This window comes from Quercus lobata, chromosome 8 (assembly GCF_001633185.2).
Source record: "Quercus lobata isolate SW786 chromosome 8, ValleyOak3.0 Primary Assembly, whole genome shotgun sequence".
NCBI lineage: Eukaryota > Viridiplantae > Streptophyta > Magnoliopsida > Fagales > Fagaceae > Quercus > Quercus lobata.
This window is the reverse complement of record NC_044911.1, coordinates 61,664,566-61,684,615: the sequence shown is the minus strand read 5'-3', so window position 1 is coordinate 61,684,615 and position 20,050 is coordinate 61,664,566. Positions and strand designations below refer to the sequence as shown.

Below are 20,050 nucleotides of genomic sequence, written 5' to 3'. Positions count from 1 at the left end.
TGGTTCTACCATGATACTTAGAGTCTTTAGCATGGGCAAGTGCTACCATGCTATCACAACGTATCGTAACGGGATCCAAGGCATCCTTAACAACCTCAAGATTCTAAAAGAACCTCCTCAACCAAACTGCTTCTTGAACAGCTGCTGAACATGCTACATACCCTGCTTCCATAGTTGATAATGCTATAAAAGGTTGTTTCTCGCTACTCCAAGTGATGGCGCCATTATTTAGCAAGAAAGCATATCCAGATGTAGATTTGCGTTCATCTAGGTTACTACCCTAATCAGCATCACTATAGCCAATCATACGTAGATTTGAACCCTGATAACAAAGGATGTAGTCTACTGTCCCTTTAAGATACCTTAATATCCTCTTAATAACTTTCCAATGAGCAAGTCCTGGATTAGACTGAAATCTGCTGACCAATCCAATAGCATAACATATATCAGGTTTAGTACACATCATTGCATACTTCAAGCTTCCAATTGCATTAGCATAGGGAACACGAGCTATCTTTTCTTTTTCATCTTGAGTCTTAGGACACATATCAAGGCTTAAGCTCTCATTTTTTGCAACTAAAGTATCTATGGATTTGCAGTTATGCATTTGGAAATGCTCAAGAACTTTCTTAATGTAGGTTTGTTGTGATAAACCTAAAAGTTTCTTTGAGCGATCCCTAAAGATTTTAACCCCTAGAATATAATCTGCCTCATCCATGTCCTTCATCTCAAAGTTAGAGGACAACCACCCTTTTGTGGCGATAATCATCTTCATGTCATTACCGGCCAGTAATATGTCATCGACATACAATGACAAAATAATGAAACTTCCCTTGGATCGTTTTACGTAGACATAATGATCTTCTTCAATCATTGTAAACCCATTCGATAGAATGGCTCGATGAAATCTTAGATACCACTGTCTAGATGACTAGTTTAAACCATATATGGATCGCTTAAGTTTGCATACTTTGTGCTCTTGATCTTTAGTCACAAAGCTAATAAGTTGATCCATATAGATTTCTTCATCTAGTTGTCCATTGAGAAAAGCTGTCTTAACGTCCATTTGGTATAATTTCAAATTCAAGTTTGCAACAATGGCCAGAATGGGTCGAATAGCGGCAAACCTCACAACCAGAGAAAAGGTTTCCTCGTAGTCAACACCCTTCTTTTGAGTGTATCATTTTGCCACTAATCGAGCTTTATACCTTTTTATTGACCTATCCGCCTTGCGATTGATTTTAAGAACCTATTTGTTCCCAATTGCTTTATGCCCTGACAGTAGGTCTACCAGATACCAAACCTGATTAGTCCTCATAAACTCCATTTCATCATTCATTGTTTTCATCCACTCATCACTAACAAAAGATGAGAGAGCTTATTGCACATTTTTTGGCTCATCATCATCTTGTGAAGCAATCATGAAAGCTTCCCCCTCAATCTTAAAATGAAGACGAGGAACATTACCACGGTTGCTTCTATGTGGCTAAGGTTGTTGTGGATTAACTTCTAGTGGTGTGCTCCCACTAGGTTGTAAGTCACTCCCACTGTCTCTAGGAGTTGTAGGAATTTCTTCCTTGTCCTCTACTAGTCTACTTGGGGCGCCTACCTCTTGATCCATCATTTCATAAAAAGTCAAGTTCTTTTCAACCTCACCTATGTTAAGGAATTCACTTTCAATGAAATCTACATCACGTGACTCCAATTCAGTCACACTTCCATCAGGTTGTTCACCTATCAACACATAGCCTTTGGAATGATCAGAATATCTTATAAAGATACACTTCTTTCCTCTAGGCCCTAACTTCCCATATCTATGAGAAGTGTTGTGAACATAACCTATTGAACCCCACAGCCGCAAGTTATTCAAGTCAGGTTTCTTGTCGGTCCATAGTTCATAAGGTGTGGAAGATACTGATTTAGAGGGCACTCAGTTAAGTATATAGGCTGCAGTCAAAAGTGCAACCCCCCACTACAAAATCGATAAGTTTGCTTGCGCCATCATTGACTTAACCATCTCTAGCAGTGTTCGATTTCTCATTTCCACCACACCATTTTGCTGCAGTGTATAAGGTATCGTTAACTACCTTTCAATTCCCTTTTCATCACAAAGCTTCTTAAATTGCTCAGATAGATACTTACGCCCACGATCAGTTCTGAGAGCCTTAATGCTCTTGTCTAATTGATTCTCAACCAATCTCATGTATCGTCTAAATCAATCTAAAGCCTTAGACTTATGAGAAATCAAATAGACATGACCGTAACATGTATAGTCATCTATAAATGTGATGAAGTAGAAACCTCCATGCCTTGCCCTCACATTCATTGGACCACATATATCAGAGTGGATTAATTGCAATGGAAAAGATGCCCTTGTGGCTTTTTCAAACGGTTTTCTTTTTGACTTTCCCACAAGACAATGTTCACATGTGGACAAAGTTACCTTAGTGAGATTGCCTATAAGGCCTTCTCTAACTAACCTAGTCATCCTTTCTTGCCTTATATGGTCAAGCCTAGCATGCCATATAATTGAATTAGCAGAAGCATTATTAGATGAAGTCAAAAAAACTGAACTATCATTATTATAATATTCAATATCCAAAATTAAAAAAACCATTTGAAATAAAACCACGACCATAATAAACTGTTCCCAAATGCAATAAAACATAATTATTCTAAAAAATAAACTGGAAACCAAGTCTTAACAAAGTAACTACGGAAAGTAAGTTCCTTCAGATCCCTAGAGCATACAATACGTCATGGAGTAATAAAGTGCGACCACCTCGCAATTCTAGCTTGTAGGTACCAATTCCAAGTACCTCCATGCTAACTCTATTTCCCACCTTGATGTCTCTATTGCCAACAGGAATCCGACGGTACTCCACAAATCCCACTCTATCTCTCACTACATGTTCTGTTGCTGCTAAGTCTACAGCCACATAGGAGCAGAATTAGCAACAAGGACATGACTAGTTACAAAAACAAGGTGAGATGTAGGATTAGATGTTACCTTTTTTGGCTCAGTGCAATCACGAGCAAAATGTCCTTTCTTCCCACAATTATAACAAGTCAACTTAGACTTGTCCTTCTTTGCACACTTTCCTTTAGTATTGCGCTTGACAAACTTAGCCTTTTTATGTGGTGGCCCATTAGGTCTCTCTTGTCTAGGAGTATAATCAGGTTGCCTGCGTTTAGGCCTAGATGCCTTATGCGAGCTAGTCTTAGCCATGTGCACAGACCTAATCGACTTGGCTGCTTCAAGGCGCTTAGCTTCAAGTTCCAAGTGATGAGCCACATCATCAAATGTTTTGATGTTCTCATTATGTGTCAAAATTTTTGACACATCGTCTCTTATGAACTTGGTAATGAACGAATCACTGCCTGGACATGTTGTCCGTCAGTAAGATTGTTTCCAGTTGATTTGAGCTCTCAAATCATGGAGGACATCGCCTAAAGATGCTACTTCATCATATGTTTAGAGCGCATCTTATATGAATCAAATTTCATTGTTAAGCCACACAGTCTAGTGGTTGATGTCCCTCCATATCTTAGCTTTAGAGCTTTCCACATGTCTTGTGTAGTTGTATATTGCTCAAATTCACCAATCAAGTCATTATGCATGCTGCTTAACATTGTAAAGCGTGCACACAAATCTTTCTTGCGCCAACTTTCATAGGCAACAAGATCACGTTGGTGTTGCTCAGTGCTTCCCTCGTCGGGTTTACTCAACGAATGAGTTAGAGTCTCTAGGACTTTTTGCTCATTCAGCACATATTGGATTTTGCAGTGCCAAATATTGTAGTTTTCACCATCCAGTTTCTCTCCTTTGTTGAGATCAGCAACTATACCTTTGGAAGCCATTTCACTACAAAATTTCACAAATGGGACATTACACACGCATTTCAAAAATTTTGACGTTCGATCTAAAATAAACTTAGATAATCAACACACGTTGCAAGATCGAAAATTCGCTAAACTTCTTAATCATCTCTTATGCCACTAGTATTTATTACTAAGCTTAATTTTAATCTATTCGTGTAAAATTATGTATGGGAGATAACGCAACTCAACCATACTCCCACTATTCCATATTTCAATTCTAAACATATTTACAAAATATATGTATTGAAAATAATTCACCAATATTATCAATTAACTATTAAGCCAAACATGCTATCACAATTTAAACTCATGAGAACAATTCATATAGGCATCTCATTATTTCACTAAAAAATAATTATTGCTTTGTCACGTTAAATATAATATTTATCTTTTATGCCATATTTCACTAAGAAATAATAATGGAATTAAACAATTTACAACATTAAATAAATTCCATATCATTTATGCAAATACCTTTTACGTTTCATGAGAAATAAATGTTAGGCTTGTATAATATACGTTTCAATGAAATAATTAAATGGATTTAATACAATTTTAATCCAAATAAATTATTGCAAATATATCACTGACCATGATGCCTTTTTAAATAATGGTGAAACAATGCAATAGGCTTAATATGCATAAAACAAAACTTACAAAGATCAAACACCCCAAACGGAGTACATGTGCACACTGAACAGAGTAAAAAAAAAAACACAGGTGTTTAAGAAGTAAGCAATTGTAGGACCTCCCTTTTTTCCCTTTTTTTTTTTTTTTTTTAATATCATTGGATGTCACTCTAGCCCTTTTGGCGAGTGGAGACACGTGATGCCTAAAACAGGTTGTCTTCTACCTTCATCCACTCCTCTCAATTTCTTTCAACAAAAAAAAAAAAAAAAAAAAAAAAAAAAAGGTGTTTCAAACATGAACTTCAAAATTTTATATCTTCTTCATTTCAAGTCCATTTTTAACGTACCATATACCGATTTAAAGATTATAACATATAGATTCATAATATGAAATCATATTTTGTAAAAAAAAATTCATATAAGAGCAATTTTGTCCTTAAAGTTTCGGTGTTCTAAGTTTTGTTAAACTATATCTCATGGCACACTTAGAGATTTGCTACGAAACTTAAGAAAGATATTAATACATGTAATATAAACAACATATATTAATTTCAAAGCATGAAATGCTCAGAATCAAAACTTGCCATTGAAGGCCATGTGAGGTGCATAGAAATTCATAACATATCTCAGAAGCATAAAATGCATTAAGGACTAATCATATATGCCTATGACATCGAGAACAACCTATAAACGCTCTGATACCAATGTTAGAAATAGAAACTTGCAACAGAATATAAGTAATCAGTTTTTCGACATACCTCTCTTGGCCTAAACTAATGATCACACAGGAGCTTTGAGATCGTTTTACGCTATCTAGAGCCAGCCTCCACACAGACTAGCTATCCAAACACGTTTTGAATTCTAGTTTGTGTAACCCTCGAACCAAAAACATTTCTTCGACGGTGTTGCACACTACTAGAGTGATGCAAACATAACCCACAACCTAAGAGCCTCACAACACTCTGTAAACACTATGAAAAATGTAGAATTCGTTTACTGTTTAATGGGTACCATTCTTGGTATTTATATACACACTACTCCATTAATATTTAGTGGGATAGTGGACTTAATGGAGTAGTGTAACGGTCCAATACTATTACTCCATAACTCCTAGATGTTACAATCTGAGGCAAATAGGGGGACATGCTCACATTGGGTTTCTGTCTATATTATTTCAGTTTCTAACAATTTCGATCACAATTGGTCCCAAATTTGAAAAAAATGAGGAAGATTGCGATAGGTTGAGAACTATTGCAAAATTTAGTTACTTTATTATCAATGGATCTATGGCGGAGGCAAAGAGAGGGACATGCTCACATTGGGTTTCTATCCATATTCTTTCAGTTTCTAACAATTTCGATCACAATTGGTCCCAAATTTGAAAAAAATGAGGAAGATTGCGATAGGTTGAGAACTATTGCAAAATTTAGTTACTTTATTATCAATAGATCTATGGCGGGCGAAAAGTAAGTCAATTGATTAAGACTCGTTTTAATTATGTTATAGTTCACATACACAATTAATTTGTAGAGATGAGATGCAAGGTCAACTTTAAAATACCCGTTGTGTAACAAAAGGCAAAAATCTGAGTTAAGTTCTTTATGTGAAGTGGAAATGTTCAACTAAAAATAGCATAAAAATTAACTAAGTATTCGTCATCAGGTTTAGTTTGAGAATGAACTTACAACTGAATGATTTCTCTCTCTTTTGTTTTTCTCCCCCAAACTCTCGTCCTCCCACAGGATCCATTACATTGTCCCCTACCATACATTTCAATGAATGTAACTAATGTTCTTAAACAGTTGTTGAAGGCACGATTTCACTTTTTTTTTTTTTTTAAATGTCCATGTTTAAAACATGAAAAGTAAAATGAGTGTGTCTAAGAATCACTCAAAACCAAGCTCAATCCAAGTGTAGGAGTTCCATTAAGTTAGCTTCATGGGCAGAAGTGGATTCGAGTTTCCGATAACCCGGCCCATTAATATCAGGCTCTGATTAAAAAAAAAAAAAACAAAAACAACAACATGAAGGCCCAGGAGGTCCACGTGGAGCCCAGGTTACACCAAAAAATGTAAAACAAAGCACTCATACACCCACGTGTCCGTGGCTGTAAAGTAGAAAACGAATAAAATAAAACCGAGCGTTACCTCACACGCCATTTAGGCGCGTACTACAATTCGCACCCCTCTTTCCCTCCTCTTTCAGAGAGCTCTTTATTATACGTACCGGTCAGTCCAGTCTTCCTTCTCTCGTCTCGTCCTCTGTGTTCCTTCCAAGCTACGAAAAGCGACGTCGTCTTAGGGCTCTCTCGTTTCACCTCTCGTTCATTTCATTTCTTTCATCAAATTCTCAGATTCTCACTCGTATTCATAACGCATTGACTCTCTCTCTCTCTCTCTGCCATGGACGAGTCCTACACAAGCCTCCCTACCAGCCATTTGCTCGGCTCAGTTCCTGTATGTTCTGATTTTATATAATTTCTCTTTCTGATCAATTTTGTGTTTACTTCTCTGTAATTTTACTAATTTGGATTTTTTTTTTTTGGTTTTTTGTTTTCTGTATTTTGATTTGGGAGCAAATTGATCTACTGCATGGAGTAATCGAGATCGATCACTTTTGTTTGTTTTTTTTTTTTTTTCTCCGTTTTGTTTGTTTCCTGAGAAAGCTGAGGAAAACGGAAAAGAATTTCAAATTTCATGTAATTTCAAGTATTGTGCCTTTTAAGAGAACAAAAGTCAAAAACTGAAGTCAGCGAAACGGTTCTACAAAGCAAATTTCGCATTACTAGAAGCTAGAGCTTTATTTCACAATGATTAATATATGGATAATGATCGATTATAATTTATGTTTATGGTTGAGTTTGTTACATTCTGTTTATATATATTAGCTTTAGTTAAGTTGAGTAAAAACCTAGAGACTATACCAATTAGGATCCTCTAAATTTCCTAAGGTAAATCCACTGTAGAGTTCTTAAAATTCGAACTGTTCATAGTTCAATGATTGCTTCGGATTTTGCCATCTTCAATAGATGCCAAAAGTAGTGCTAGTCTAGGTTTGTTTAAATGTTGATGACGTGACGAAATCTGAACCATTCGCTTAACTATAAATGGTTTGGAATTTTAGAACTTCTAGAGGCTTTACTGGAAAGTAACCTAATGAGGAATGTTTTTCTCTGCAGTTGAAGAAATTTCATAATAATTTTCCCTTTGTTGGGACTTGATAGGTTTTAATGGACCGTCGTAATTTATGTGTAAACCTCTTGATCTAATGTTTAAAGTAGATAACATTCAGCACCAATCTATGACTATAGGAAGCAAATTGTTACCTAATGCCAAAAGAAACTTCTTATCCAAGGTTACCAAATATTTACTTGTGCTGTAAATTCCTAAGTTAGGTTTACCTTTTTTTTTTTTTTCTTTTTTTTCATTTTTTTTTTTTTTTTTGTGGTAAAGATTAATCTGTCTGCAAATATTTTTATTTTAAAATTTTTTATAACATTTTGTTCTCAAGTTATAATTCTCATGTGCCAAAATGCCCAAAACGGTATATATTTGTTGAAGTTGTGTTGAGTTGTAAAATTCTATATAATCTTGAATTTTTGTTGTTGCTGATGTTATTATTAATGAATACTCTCTTAAAACTGTTTTTTGGTGCATAGGCTGTCATCAAGGATGAAAAGAGCACTTTAAACTATGAGGGTATGAGATTCTATTTTCAAAATTTTTGCTTTGTGATACAATGATTTTTTTATTTTTTGTTCGTAGTTACTGTTGAATCTGAATCATTCTCCTTTTCTTCCCCAAAAACTTGTTTCTGAACTCATATGCAGTTCCCGAAGCAAATTTGCAAATATTCCCTCCAAACAATGGAGGAGGGGGAGGAGGAGGGCGGGGTTATCAAACTCTTGGAAGTACAGCTGGTATGGTTCTTAACTCTCTCTTTCCCAGACTTTTGGAGCTTATAGGATAACTACACAGTTTTTCAAGGAACATGAGCAATATGTTTGGTAATTCAATTGTTACAACAAGTAGGGAAGGGTAGATTTGAACCTTTGCTATCCTCATAAAGGAGATTAGACAATGCCACTAAGCTTGAAGGCTCCTTTATATATATAAGAACTTCAAGGCTCTTTATTGAATATGCTAATTGATGAATATGTCATCTTCTATTCACTCCTCCACTTATAATGAGATATCTTTATTGTTTTGTTCAATCTCTGTAGAGAGTCCAGTTCAGTTGTCATTTAATGTCATCAAAGCACACACACCCCCCCCCCCCCCCCCCCCCCCCCCCCCTTTATGGTCATAAAACTCAAGTAGTTTCAATGTGGGATTCTTCTCTTAAATTACCCTGCTGAATAGGAAAGAGGCAATATCTGTAGGACAATTGGATTCAATTACAGTGATCTATCTGGGACATCTATTGGTTTTATTCTGGATTTGTGGCTTCATGGAAGTATCATCATATTGCGTGGTAAATTTGGATTTGGGAAATGGTAATTTGAGAAAAGGGACTCTTCATAACCACTATTATCTTTGTATACAATTGTTTTCTTGGCTGATTGAATCTCTGGGCCTGCCATTATGGGGAGTTTTTTTTTCCCACCAACTATTACACGTTAAAAGGAATCACACACAACTTTATAACACACACACACATGAGAGGTTTCATACTTGGGATGTAGACCCCAATCATGCCAACTGGGCCACTCACACAATTAAATCAAGATACATAGGATTGATCCCAACCCCTCTCAAACAAAAATTAAAAATAAAAGAAAGAAAAAATTCTGACAGGAGATTACTTATTAAAAAAAAAAAAAAAAAATCTGACAAGAGGTTGTTTTGTTAGTTGAGACAAGAAACATGTAGAGATCATTTCACTGAGGTCATATAATATATTGTCTTGAAAGCCAAATTTGTTGAATTCTAAGCAGAGTCTTTTTAAGGTTTTGTAACTAACTCAAAATTAGCATTAGAAGAGGATACATCAGAGATAAATTTTGGCCAAAATATCAGGAATAAGTTAAACTAGAAGAAAAATCAGAGAAATAGAGTCTTCATCCAATAGAATTATCTTTGACTTATATTATTTAGCTTGGTTGACTCAGCAAGTCTTACTTGCCTTCCAACAACGCCCCCCTCCCCCCCCCACCCACAAAAAAAAAAAAAAAAAAACGAAAAACAAAGCAATTCATGGATATCAAATTGAGATGCGTAGGATTGACTGGAACAGGCATGCACAAATTCTGATGCCATTGAACATATGCGAGGCATTGAACTGAAATCTCAATGGGTAAGGTTATATTGAATGAGAGCTCAGACGGTAGTTCATTCAATGACTTATCTGATAGCTGCATGTATATATGGTTAACCAATTCTTTGGACTTATTGGAACTTGCTTGCTTCTTCTTTACCTAGTGGAGATATATATATATATATATATTTTATAACATTGATTTGATAAAATTTTAAATGTTTAGTCATTTTTCTATGCATATTTTCTGGTAGTGCTATTGGACCTAGCTGTCATTTTTATGGCATTTTTGTCATTCCAATGACTGCTGCTAGATTCACTTCATGTAGAATGATCTCTGTCTTTCTATCCTTGCAGAAGGATTTGAGCAACAACCAGCAAATGGCTGGAAGGGAATGTTTAATATCTTATCATACACACAATATTTCGATGTTGATACAGATGTTGTCGTAAACAGACTCATGAGTTCTTTGCATCCAATTGCCGGAGATTTTTTTAGAAAAATTGATGCTAACCCTGATCTGTGAGTACCGCTGCTTCTTTTCTTTTTTCCTTTTCCCCCTTTTGGTACTCCTTTATCGAAAAATTGGTACTAATATATTCATTCAAAATGATTATTTGAAACTAATAGACAGTTCATATCTGTACAAAAACATGTTTGAAGATAAATTCCTTTGATATTCTAACGTCCACTACAAAGTTATACATAATTTTATAAAAGTACATTCTGGAAAAAAATATGTATTAAGTAAATAAGCATTTTACTAAAAAGAGGAAAATGCTATAGTACGCAGGAAGTATACCAGAGCAACTCCAATGGCCAGTGGATTATAATCTGGCTTAAAATAAAATTAAAAAAATTATTTATAAAAAAAAAAAAAAAAAAACTACCCCCCAAAAAAAAAAAGTGAAATGGACATTGCTTGGGACAGACATCCGTTCATACAGAGTTAGGACACTATGAATTAAATTAACATAAACTGGAACTAAATATATTCAGGATAAATAGTTGGATTAAAGATATTTAAGAACTAAGAAATTCCTTCAACAAAAACATGATTTATGGTAAAGCAGACAAACCTATTCAGGTCAACAAACTTACCAAGTCTAGGAGATTGTTTCCTTGTTTGAAATGATTTGGGCTATCAGAAATTGTTGACAAAAAAAAAGAGAGAAGAAAAAGAAAGCGGGTAGGTGGCTTGTCTTTTCAGGTTTTTTTTTTTTTTTTTTGTTTTTTTTTCCTTCTACCCTGGAAGTAAAAGAAATATTTGTATCTCTTGATATGATATGAGCCAAGATATGATATGAGCCAAGTAGAGGATGTTTGATATCTATCTGCAAATATTTTCCATACTCATTCACACGACAACATTTGAAGAACTAAAGACAGTGACTGATGGGGAAGATGAACCAGGATTTCATACTTAAATGTCTGATTCTGTAAATTTTTGTGTCTTTACATAACAAGGAATGAAGTTTCCAATCTTTTGCTTGGAAGGATGATGGTTTAATGTGCAACAGGTTATTTTTAATTCTCTGAAGAGTGGTATCTCATGAATGTTGTTGGTTAAAGGTTGCTGCACTTTCAAGCATTCATTATGCTTACAGTTTCATGGCTCTTTCTCGTACTGTTCTTTGCAGATTCAAATTGCATACACACCACATGCTTTTCCTTTTCTTCATAAGTTATGCAAAAGCAAAGTCTTTGAATTCTCATAGGGATTTCTAAGAATTCTGTAATTGATCTTTCTATAAGAAAATTGGAATGCTGATATGATAACATTTATGGATTTCGAATGTTTTAAGTTTGTCTTCTTCTCATTTACATAAGTTTACATAGATGCAAGTACAATTTCTGGGAAGGAAATTTGACTTTAGAGAAATCGCACATTTGGGAAAAACTGTATTGCTTATAAAAAGACACTTTTCTGACAAATATCTGAACTTTTTGAGAATCTAATTATTACATTTCTTTTTGGTTTTCTCTCTGGGTTCTGAATCTGATGGTTAGTTGACAACAGCATTGATTTCATAAGTATCTGACATTGACTTTTTCTCCTTGATGTGTAAGATATGGGCTTATCTGGATCTCTACTACATTGGTATTTGTGCTTGCTTCTTTTGGAAATTGTGCCACCTACCTCATAGAAAAACGCACCGATAACACTACTTCCTGGAGCTTCGATGTCAGCTACATGAATGTGGCAGCAGGTTCAGTCTATGGTTATGCAATAGTGGTGCCATTGGCATTTTACTTCTTGCTTCAGTATCTGGGTTCAAAGCCCAGCCTTGTTCAATTTTGGTGCTTGTGGGGATATTCCTTCTTTGTTTTTGTTCTGGCCTCGGTAAGTTGCTGTGCTCTTTGCTTTGCTCCTCCCCAACCCCCCCTCTCTTTGTCATCTCTATATAGATTTTTGAGGGTGCATATCTCTGAACTGCATACGTTTCCCTCTGGAGTATTTAAACCCCAGTTGCTCCATTGAACCAGTATAGCTTCTGTTTAAGCTTTAACTGTTTTGTTCTTAGTGGGTGGTGGAAACCAGGAGGCAACTTATATTATAAAAGATTGATGATCACTGAAGGCAATTTAATATTGTCAGAAAGCTTTTGTATTTGCAATTCCCAAGCTGAGAAACCCCCACTTCATAATTTGTAAACTCATGTATTTTTCAGTTTCTGTTGCTCATCCCTGTCGAGATTCTACGGTGGATCATCATAATTCTTGCTGGTGCTGCCTCAGCTTGCTTTGTTGCCTTCAACCTCAAATCTCATGTAGAAGAGAGGCCTGATCTTTCATTGACGGTGGTTGCTGCATTTTTGTTGCAAATGGCTTTGGCAATCTTCATCAAGGTCTGGTTCTTTCCATGAGCCTCATGCAGTGTGACTGTCTGTAGAGTCCAGGCTTATAACCAGTTGTATTTACTTTTATGGGACATTTCATAAAAACATTAGCTGGAGTGGAGTTTGTCTTGAAGATGAGTTTCCTGTGTGTTGGAATTACTGACTTGGTTGGATGTGTCATTTAGAGAAGATTCTGAGATACGGATTTGGAGAAAGAATTCTAAGAAGAGGTAGGTTAATGCTTTTGAGAGTGATAGTGTTTTTTTCTATGGGTTGGACCGAAATAGCTTTGGGTGTTGTCAGCCTACAGTATTAAGAACACCAATACTAGCAAAGGGGAGAACTAAATCTTCGAATTCTGTTTTGACCCCGTGTAAATATACTTCAATTTTAATACACGAATTGTATTATGGTGACTGTTCTGAGCAGCATACAAGGCAAATTTTATCACAAAAAATAGAACCACATCTTTTTTGCGTCCACGTGCATATATTCACAAAAAGGAAAAGCGAGAGGTTGTACTTGTTTATCGAAAATTATTTTGTAAGACAATACTGTGGCTCTTTGAGCGGGTTCAATTTTGCCTCAATCAAGAGGGCAATGGTATAATGGGCCAGCCTAGTAGATGAATTGGTTGCTAGCTCAAAGAATTCAGCTCCTTTCTTGAAGCACTCTTCATGAAAGTTAAGGGTTTATTATTCCTTTATGAAAGATGACGAGATTTCGAGTACTTCTCTATAGTACTCAAGCTTAACAAAGTCGAGTAACTTTTTTTTTTTTTTTATTTTTTTTATTTTTTTTTTTTATACTTTTTGTTTCGTACAAAACTTTTAATTATTTCATCTTCAACTGCTTGTGATTTTTGTGTCCACCATGTTAGGTGCATCATAGCACCATGGATCCAGCCCACACTTGATGAAACACCTCATTAAAGATGTGGTTGGACAAGCACAAAAGTCAGCCTATTTTCTTCTTGGGTAGTGACTTAGGTGTGTTGGACACACTAAGGAGAAAAAGAAAAAAAGAAAGGGGGATGCATTAAGGCTATTCGGCCTAACTGAGAGTTGAAGGAAAAAGAAAGTGGCTAAAGCAAAGTCAAGGCAAGTGAGTTGTATTTATTGTGATTTGATGTCAAGAGTGTGAAAGGACAAAAAGAAAGAAAAGATGAAGAAATAAAAGGGGAGGCCATTTGGCCAGTGAGCAAGAAAGTGAAGTCCCAGAGAAAGCGAGGACGAAGTGTAGTCTTAAAAAACTATGTGAGCGAGTGAGCAAGCAAAAGAAAAGAGAAAAACAGAGAGTAAGAGAAAATTGTAAGAAATACATTGAGTGAAAAGAAAAAGAGAGTTTTTTTTTTTTTTGCTCAAGTTGTATCTCTAAGTGTTGTAATCTCTATTTAATAGAGTGAAATATTTGGAGTTTGTCCTGTGATTTTTTCCTTCAAGGAGAAAGGGTTTCCACGCAAATCTTTGTGTTCTTGTGTAGTTGTGCTTCCACTGTGCTTGCTGAAATTTATTCACAGTTATATAGAATTTTTCCCAACACACCAAACTAAGGTGGGGCCGGGTTAGCCACGTGGACGATGTGTTAAAAAAAACCATATTAAATTTTGCTGACACATATGTATACAACAAATAATTTTTCATGTCATGGTTTCTAACAGTGATGAACTGAAAGGTCCGATCCATATGTGTCTTTGGTGATCTCTAATTATCAACATCAAATAAAATTACCAACTCTTATAATTTTTTTTGTTTAGAATCATATCAAATTACCAACTCTTATCATTTTTTTGTGCAGCACTTTTACAACAATATACTCAATGAGACCTCTTCCATCCGGTCCTTTGTTTAGGTGTTATCCAGGGTAAGGGCCATTTTGCATTTTACTGACTTCCTAACATCTCATGGGCACCTTTAGTGAATAGTTACTGCCAGACTACTTTGTGCTTAGCTAACTGCAACTCTAGTTACTTGCACATGAACTTTTTCAAGTCCAGACGCTATACTTAGTTTGGTGGATACAACAATCACAAACAGTTGAAGATGAAATAAGTAAAAGTTTTGTACAAAACAAAAAGTAGAAAAAAAAAAAATTAAAGTACTCGACTTTGTTAAGCTTGAGTACTATAAAAAAGTGCTCGATTTTTGTAATATCGAGTACCATATTACTTTTTTATTTCCACAAATTTCAGGTCAGCAGTGCCACGCTGGCAACTCACCTAAGAACTCAAGTACCAAAAAAGTGGTAGATTGCTAAATATTTATGAAACAGTGCTAGTTTGCCACAAATTTTACCAAAACGTGGTATTTGATTATTTTCGCTGAGATTTCGATGTAACTAAAGCTGCAAAGCGCCCATGGGGAACAGAACGTTCCATTGGATGTAAGAATTACCAAAACGATAATAGGCAGGAAATTTTAATCTGAGCCATGGTAAGGCTAAGTTCTTGAGATTTGAAATGGGAACACCTTCCTATTCAAATAAATATATTAAAAGAAATTTGGGAACACCCAATTTAGCCCAAAAAAATCTAGCAAAGGAACATTCATGTGGCAACAACTTTATTTTGGGTTAAACATGGGTAATTTTTCTTTAGATAATTTGATAGTGGGGTAGAGAATTGAACCTTGGACATTGCTGCTGTAATTTTAGACTTCATATTTATGAATATACGAGGACGTTGACAAATGTCGACAAACAGTTCATAAAAAAAAGAAAAAGATAGACATACTTGGTTTGAGCAATAACCGAAAATTGTAGCAGATAAAAGAAAAAGAAAGACCAACAGTAGCAGCTTCACTTTGCAGAGGATGGACAATATCGTGCAAGAATGATAGTTATATTTTTTTACGGCTGAATGAGAAAAAAAGGGCTGATATTAAAGGGGGTATTTTAGAGATTTTAACAAAAATTTCATTAAACCTAAATCCATTCCCTCTCATTCCTCCCAATTTTGAGGGGAACAAAAATTTGAGATTTTGAGGGAAAATGGAGGAATGAGCATTCCCTCCTAACCATTCCGTTCCCTTTTACTTAAACTTCCAAATAAGGGAATAAACTTTCCATTCCCACCATTAAAACTCCCAAACAAGGGAAGAGAAGAATATTCTAAATTGATTTTTTTTCATTCCTTTCCATTCCATCCTCCCAAACGGACCCTAAATTGCAAGACTCATACTAGAGGCAACAAAAGAATGGCCATGAAACATGGTCATGCAAAAGCGAGATTGTTGATTTACGAGTATTTTGCATGAATTGATTTAGGAGAATCTAATTACACCCGTCCAAGCAAAAGCAGACAGGTCGAGGCTCAGAGACAAAATCATTTTAGTTGGAGATAAGATTTGAAGGGTCTTTTTCAACTAATAGCATATACACCTATATGTTATCTTCTTCCATAGTTCCACTTTTTTTTTTTTTTTTTTTTTAATGTAAAATTCTACACAGCTAAGGTTATAATTTGTGGACAAAAGTTTTAGTTTCCTCATCCATTACCATCCCCTCTCTTTTGTTTTTGTGCCTATGTGGAGGGTGACTTGCTATGGAAAGCATAGAGATATAGGTGTCATTATCAAAAAAATAATGTGACTCAACGATGAACTTAACTTTATGATTATGACGAGATATGAAATTGACTAAACAAACAATCGGGGATCAATTTGAATTTTGGGTAATATTTAGTGACTAATTTAGTAATTTAACCAACTCCTTTTAATAAAAAAAGATGTTGCTCTCTTGTTGTTTTCCTTTTTATGAATAAGAACTGAAACGGTGAAACCAAGTGGAAGAAACACATGATGGTGAACATGAAGGCATGAGTTCATGTTGCTCTTCTTGTTGTGTTTTTTTTTCTTGAGGAATGAGAACTGAAATCAAGTGCAAGGAATATACAGATTTAAGGGCAATTAGGTAGATGTTTATTTAATCAGCATAATAGGCAAGTAAAACACTTCTGGTCCTCTGGACTCTTGATTTCTTTTCCTACACGTATGTATTCATGTATCCTCTTACTCTTTTAATTGAGAAAAAAATATATTGTAGCAAAAGGTGCACCTGGATGTCCTGGATACTGGATACCCCTCTCTCTCCTCCACGAAGTCTGAACTCTCACCCCTTTTGTTTTTATTAGCAATGTTAGAGAAGTAATTTTTTCATAATATTTTTCATAAGTTGTTAAGAACTAAGATAATAGGTTATGTTTGGAGACATTCTCATATGAACTCACCAATTATACCAGTTTATTGTGCATGAAGCTTTGCGCTTACAAAAACATTACTTCTAGAGTTACTTTTAGTTTATTTAATTTTTGAAATTTTATTTCTTTAGGGTATAAATGTATTTAACTAGAAAAAATTGACACAACGAAAAATCTAATAATATTTGAACACAATCTGAAGTATCAACTTTACCTTAGTAACTAAAAAAATATATATATTATAAAGATAAATTGACATTTTGTTATGTTCCTAAACTTTCAAAAAGGAACAAAAAAGAAAAAAAAATTGACAAACTAAATAAGTTAAAGTTATTTCAAATCACAACCTTTATTACACTATTTCTTGTAACTATGTTATATACCATAAGATATATGATTAACTATTTGTCAATTTTACATGAATCTACTATCTATAATCTGTAAAATTGTGACAAAAATGCGACACAAAAGATTATATTGCAAAATTTTCTCAATAAGTTAATGCTAAGACTGACATACTCTACCTGCTCATGACAATGACAAAAGTCTCAATAAATTGATACTTGTTACTTTCACATAAACCTACTAATCGCAATCTACCAAATTGTGGCAAAAATATGATACAAGAGCTTGTGTTGCTAAATTTTATCAATAATAAGTGGATGCTAGAAGAGAGATACTCTACCCACACATAACACGAGTCTTAATAAATTGATACTTCATTTTTCACCTAAATTGATACTTGTTACTTTCACATAAACCTACTAGTCGCAATCTACCAAATTGCGACAAAAATATGATGCAAGAGCTTGTGTTGCTAAATTTTATCAATAATAAGTGGATTCTAGAAGAGAGATACTCTACCAACACAACACATAACACCTGTCTCAGTAAATTGATACTTCATTTTCACGTAAACTTACTATCAATCGCAATCTACTGACAGTACAAATAATGTGACGCAAAAGCTCGTGTTTGCTAAAATTTCTCAATAAGTTATGCTAGGATCGACAGAATCTGCCCGCAAAAAGACACAGATCTAATGTTAGGCAATAGAGCGTGATTCGTGAATATCTATCTAATAATGCACGGATCTACAGCTACAAAAGTCATATGAATTTTGTCGTGACGCCACGTCGCCACCAACCCAAAGGCGCCGTGCGCTGCTGTAACAGTTTTACAAAAACATATAAAAATAGTAAATAATCTTGTCTAGTTCGTATTACCAAATATTCCATGTGCCATCCAATCCCGAAAAGCCACATAATAATACTATTAAACACTTGCAGAAAATGAGAAAAAAAAAGTATTATTATTATTATTATTATCTTTTTTTTTTTTTTTTTTTTAAGTTGAGAAAAGTATGATATAATTTCAAGTTTTCAACATGAGACTGACAAACAAGCGGTTTGGGTGGCTGAGAAACGGGGAAGTAGTACATAATCACCAAATTAACTATTAGTATTTGTTAATTAAATATCTATATATATATAAAATTTTTTTTTTGAAAATGAATATCTATACTTAATTTGACTAATTTTTTCCCATTCTTATAAATGTGTTTATTGTCCTCAACAATTTTCGTGTGACAATTTCGTTCTTATTTTTTTCAAACATGTTTTGATGTTATTATTGTGTGCCAATTACCATCATTGATTCGCCAAATTTTTTTATGGTTGATGAAATGCTTACGTGCTACATTAAATGGTTTAATTATAACCAAAAAAAAAAGTTATAACTTGTTTAATTGGAAAAGAAAAAGAAATAAACTACATCAACTAAAAAATTATCTCATAAAACAATAAAATTACCCCCTTTTTTTTCTTATTTCATTTGTTTTCTTTTCAACCAAACCGTTAGAAAACTATTTAAGATTTAAGATAATATTAAACAAAAATCTCAAGCCTCATACACAAAAACAAAAACCAATAATCAGGGAAATCTCAATTGCTCTTACACCCAACACCTGTTGGAGGATAATAATAATAATAATAATAATAATAATAAACCCTTTTGGAGAAAGATCTCAATCGTAGAGTGAGAAATTCAAAATGACATCCTTCATGGAATACCAACTTATCCATCAAAATTATTTGAAGTTAATGGCGTTTGGTTCAAGAATTTAAGAGATTGTTTGTTTGAAGGTAAAATAGGATGGATGAAAAACTTTAGAGAGAAAATGTAAAGGAAAACTTTTTGGATTGTGTTTAGTTGGATGAAGAGGAAGGAAAATAAATAGTGGGGTCTAGGTGCTTTCTTTCCTGACCCACCAAAAAGTTTTCTTTTCAAATTGAAAAGAAAATTGAAAGAAGAAAATAAGGCTATTTAATAGACAAAAATGCCCATGTGCTTTTACACGTGAGAACTGAGAATTCATCCAATTCCTCTTTTTTTTTTTTTTTTTTTTTTTTTTTTTTTTCTTTTTTCTTTTTGTTTGTTTTAACTAGACAATTTTTTTGGGGCATGATTTATATATTTTTTTAAATCTGGGTGATTTTTTTAGTTGTTTGTCACTTTTTTGTTTTAATTGGCTATCATTTTTTAACAAGTGTATATAAGTAAATTTATACAAACTCACTTTTTCCATCCTTCAATTTTTCCACTCCCAACCAGATAAAAAGGAAAGAAATTAAAATATTTTCTATCCTTCCATTTTTTTATCCTCCCACCATTTTCTACCTTCTCACTTTTCCACCTATCCAACCAAACGAACCCTAAGAGTTGTGCAATGAGTTTTGCATATCAGGTCAAGCAACCTTAACTAGCCAAAGGGGTGCTTTTATGTTGCCAACTTGATCGATGACTTGAATAAGTGGATTAGTTAGGACTTAGGAGTTCACCAATGGTAGCATCTTCAAGCCATTACGTAGCAACTTAACAAGACTGCCTATGTGGGGTTCAAGCGGTAAACTAGTGGTAATCGAATTCTTTAGGGTGACTCATGTATGTGGGTTGAAACCCCACATCTTTTGCACAATTTGCTTATCTTAAAAAACAAAATAAAAATCACTTTTATGCATACTTTTAGTAACATGACTTAATATTTATTTTATTTTTTAAAATGACTTAAAACACACTAATAGTCTTATGAATCACCCAATAGTCATAGATTGGAATAGTCTTATGAGTCACCTAATATATGAAGGAGGTTATTTCAACACAATTTAGAAGAAAGCTTTGTCCATTATGAATATCCAAATCGGTTTTAATCACAAATTTAATAGATGATATTTGAAAATTGAAATAG

General features: G+C 34.3%; 1 protein-coding gene across 1 annotated transcript; it reads left to right on the top strand.

Moving 5' to 3' along the window:
* The first annotated feature begins 6,711 nt into the window (after nucleotides 1–6,711).
* On the top strand, nucleotides 6,712–13,096 carry LOC115957816 (protein YIPF1 homolog). Its single transcript, XM_031076149.1, has 6 exons — nucleotides 6,712–6,967; nucleotides 8,170–8,209; nucleotides 8,341–8,430; nucleotides 10,125–10,290; nucleotides 11,839–12,112; nucleotides 12,441–13,096. The coding sequence occupies exons 1-6, from the start codon at nucleotides 6,914–6,916 to the stop codon at nucleotides 12,633–12,635; spliced, it is 819 nt and encodes a 272-aa protein (XP_030932009.1). The 5' UTR covers nucleotides 6,712–6,913; the 3' UTR covers nucleotides 12,636–13,096.
* Nucleotides 13,097–20,050: the final 6,954 nt, after the last annotated feature.

Excerpts from the sequence above, each read along its gene's own strand:
- LOC115957816 (XM_031076149.1), top strand. The coding sequence starts at position 6,914 with ATGGACGAGTCCTACACAAGCCTCCCTACCAGCCATTTGCTCGGCTCA. Across the intron at positions 8,431-10,124 it reads AACTCTTGGAAGTACAGCTG|AAGGATTTGAGCAACAACCA; the intron begins GTATGGTTCTTA and ends CTATCCTTGCAG. Across the intron at positions 10,291-11,838 it reads ATTGATGCTAACCCTGATCT|ATATGGGCTTATCTGGATCT; the intron begins GTGAGTACCGCT and ends TTGATGTGTAAG.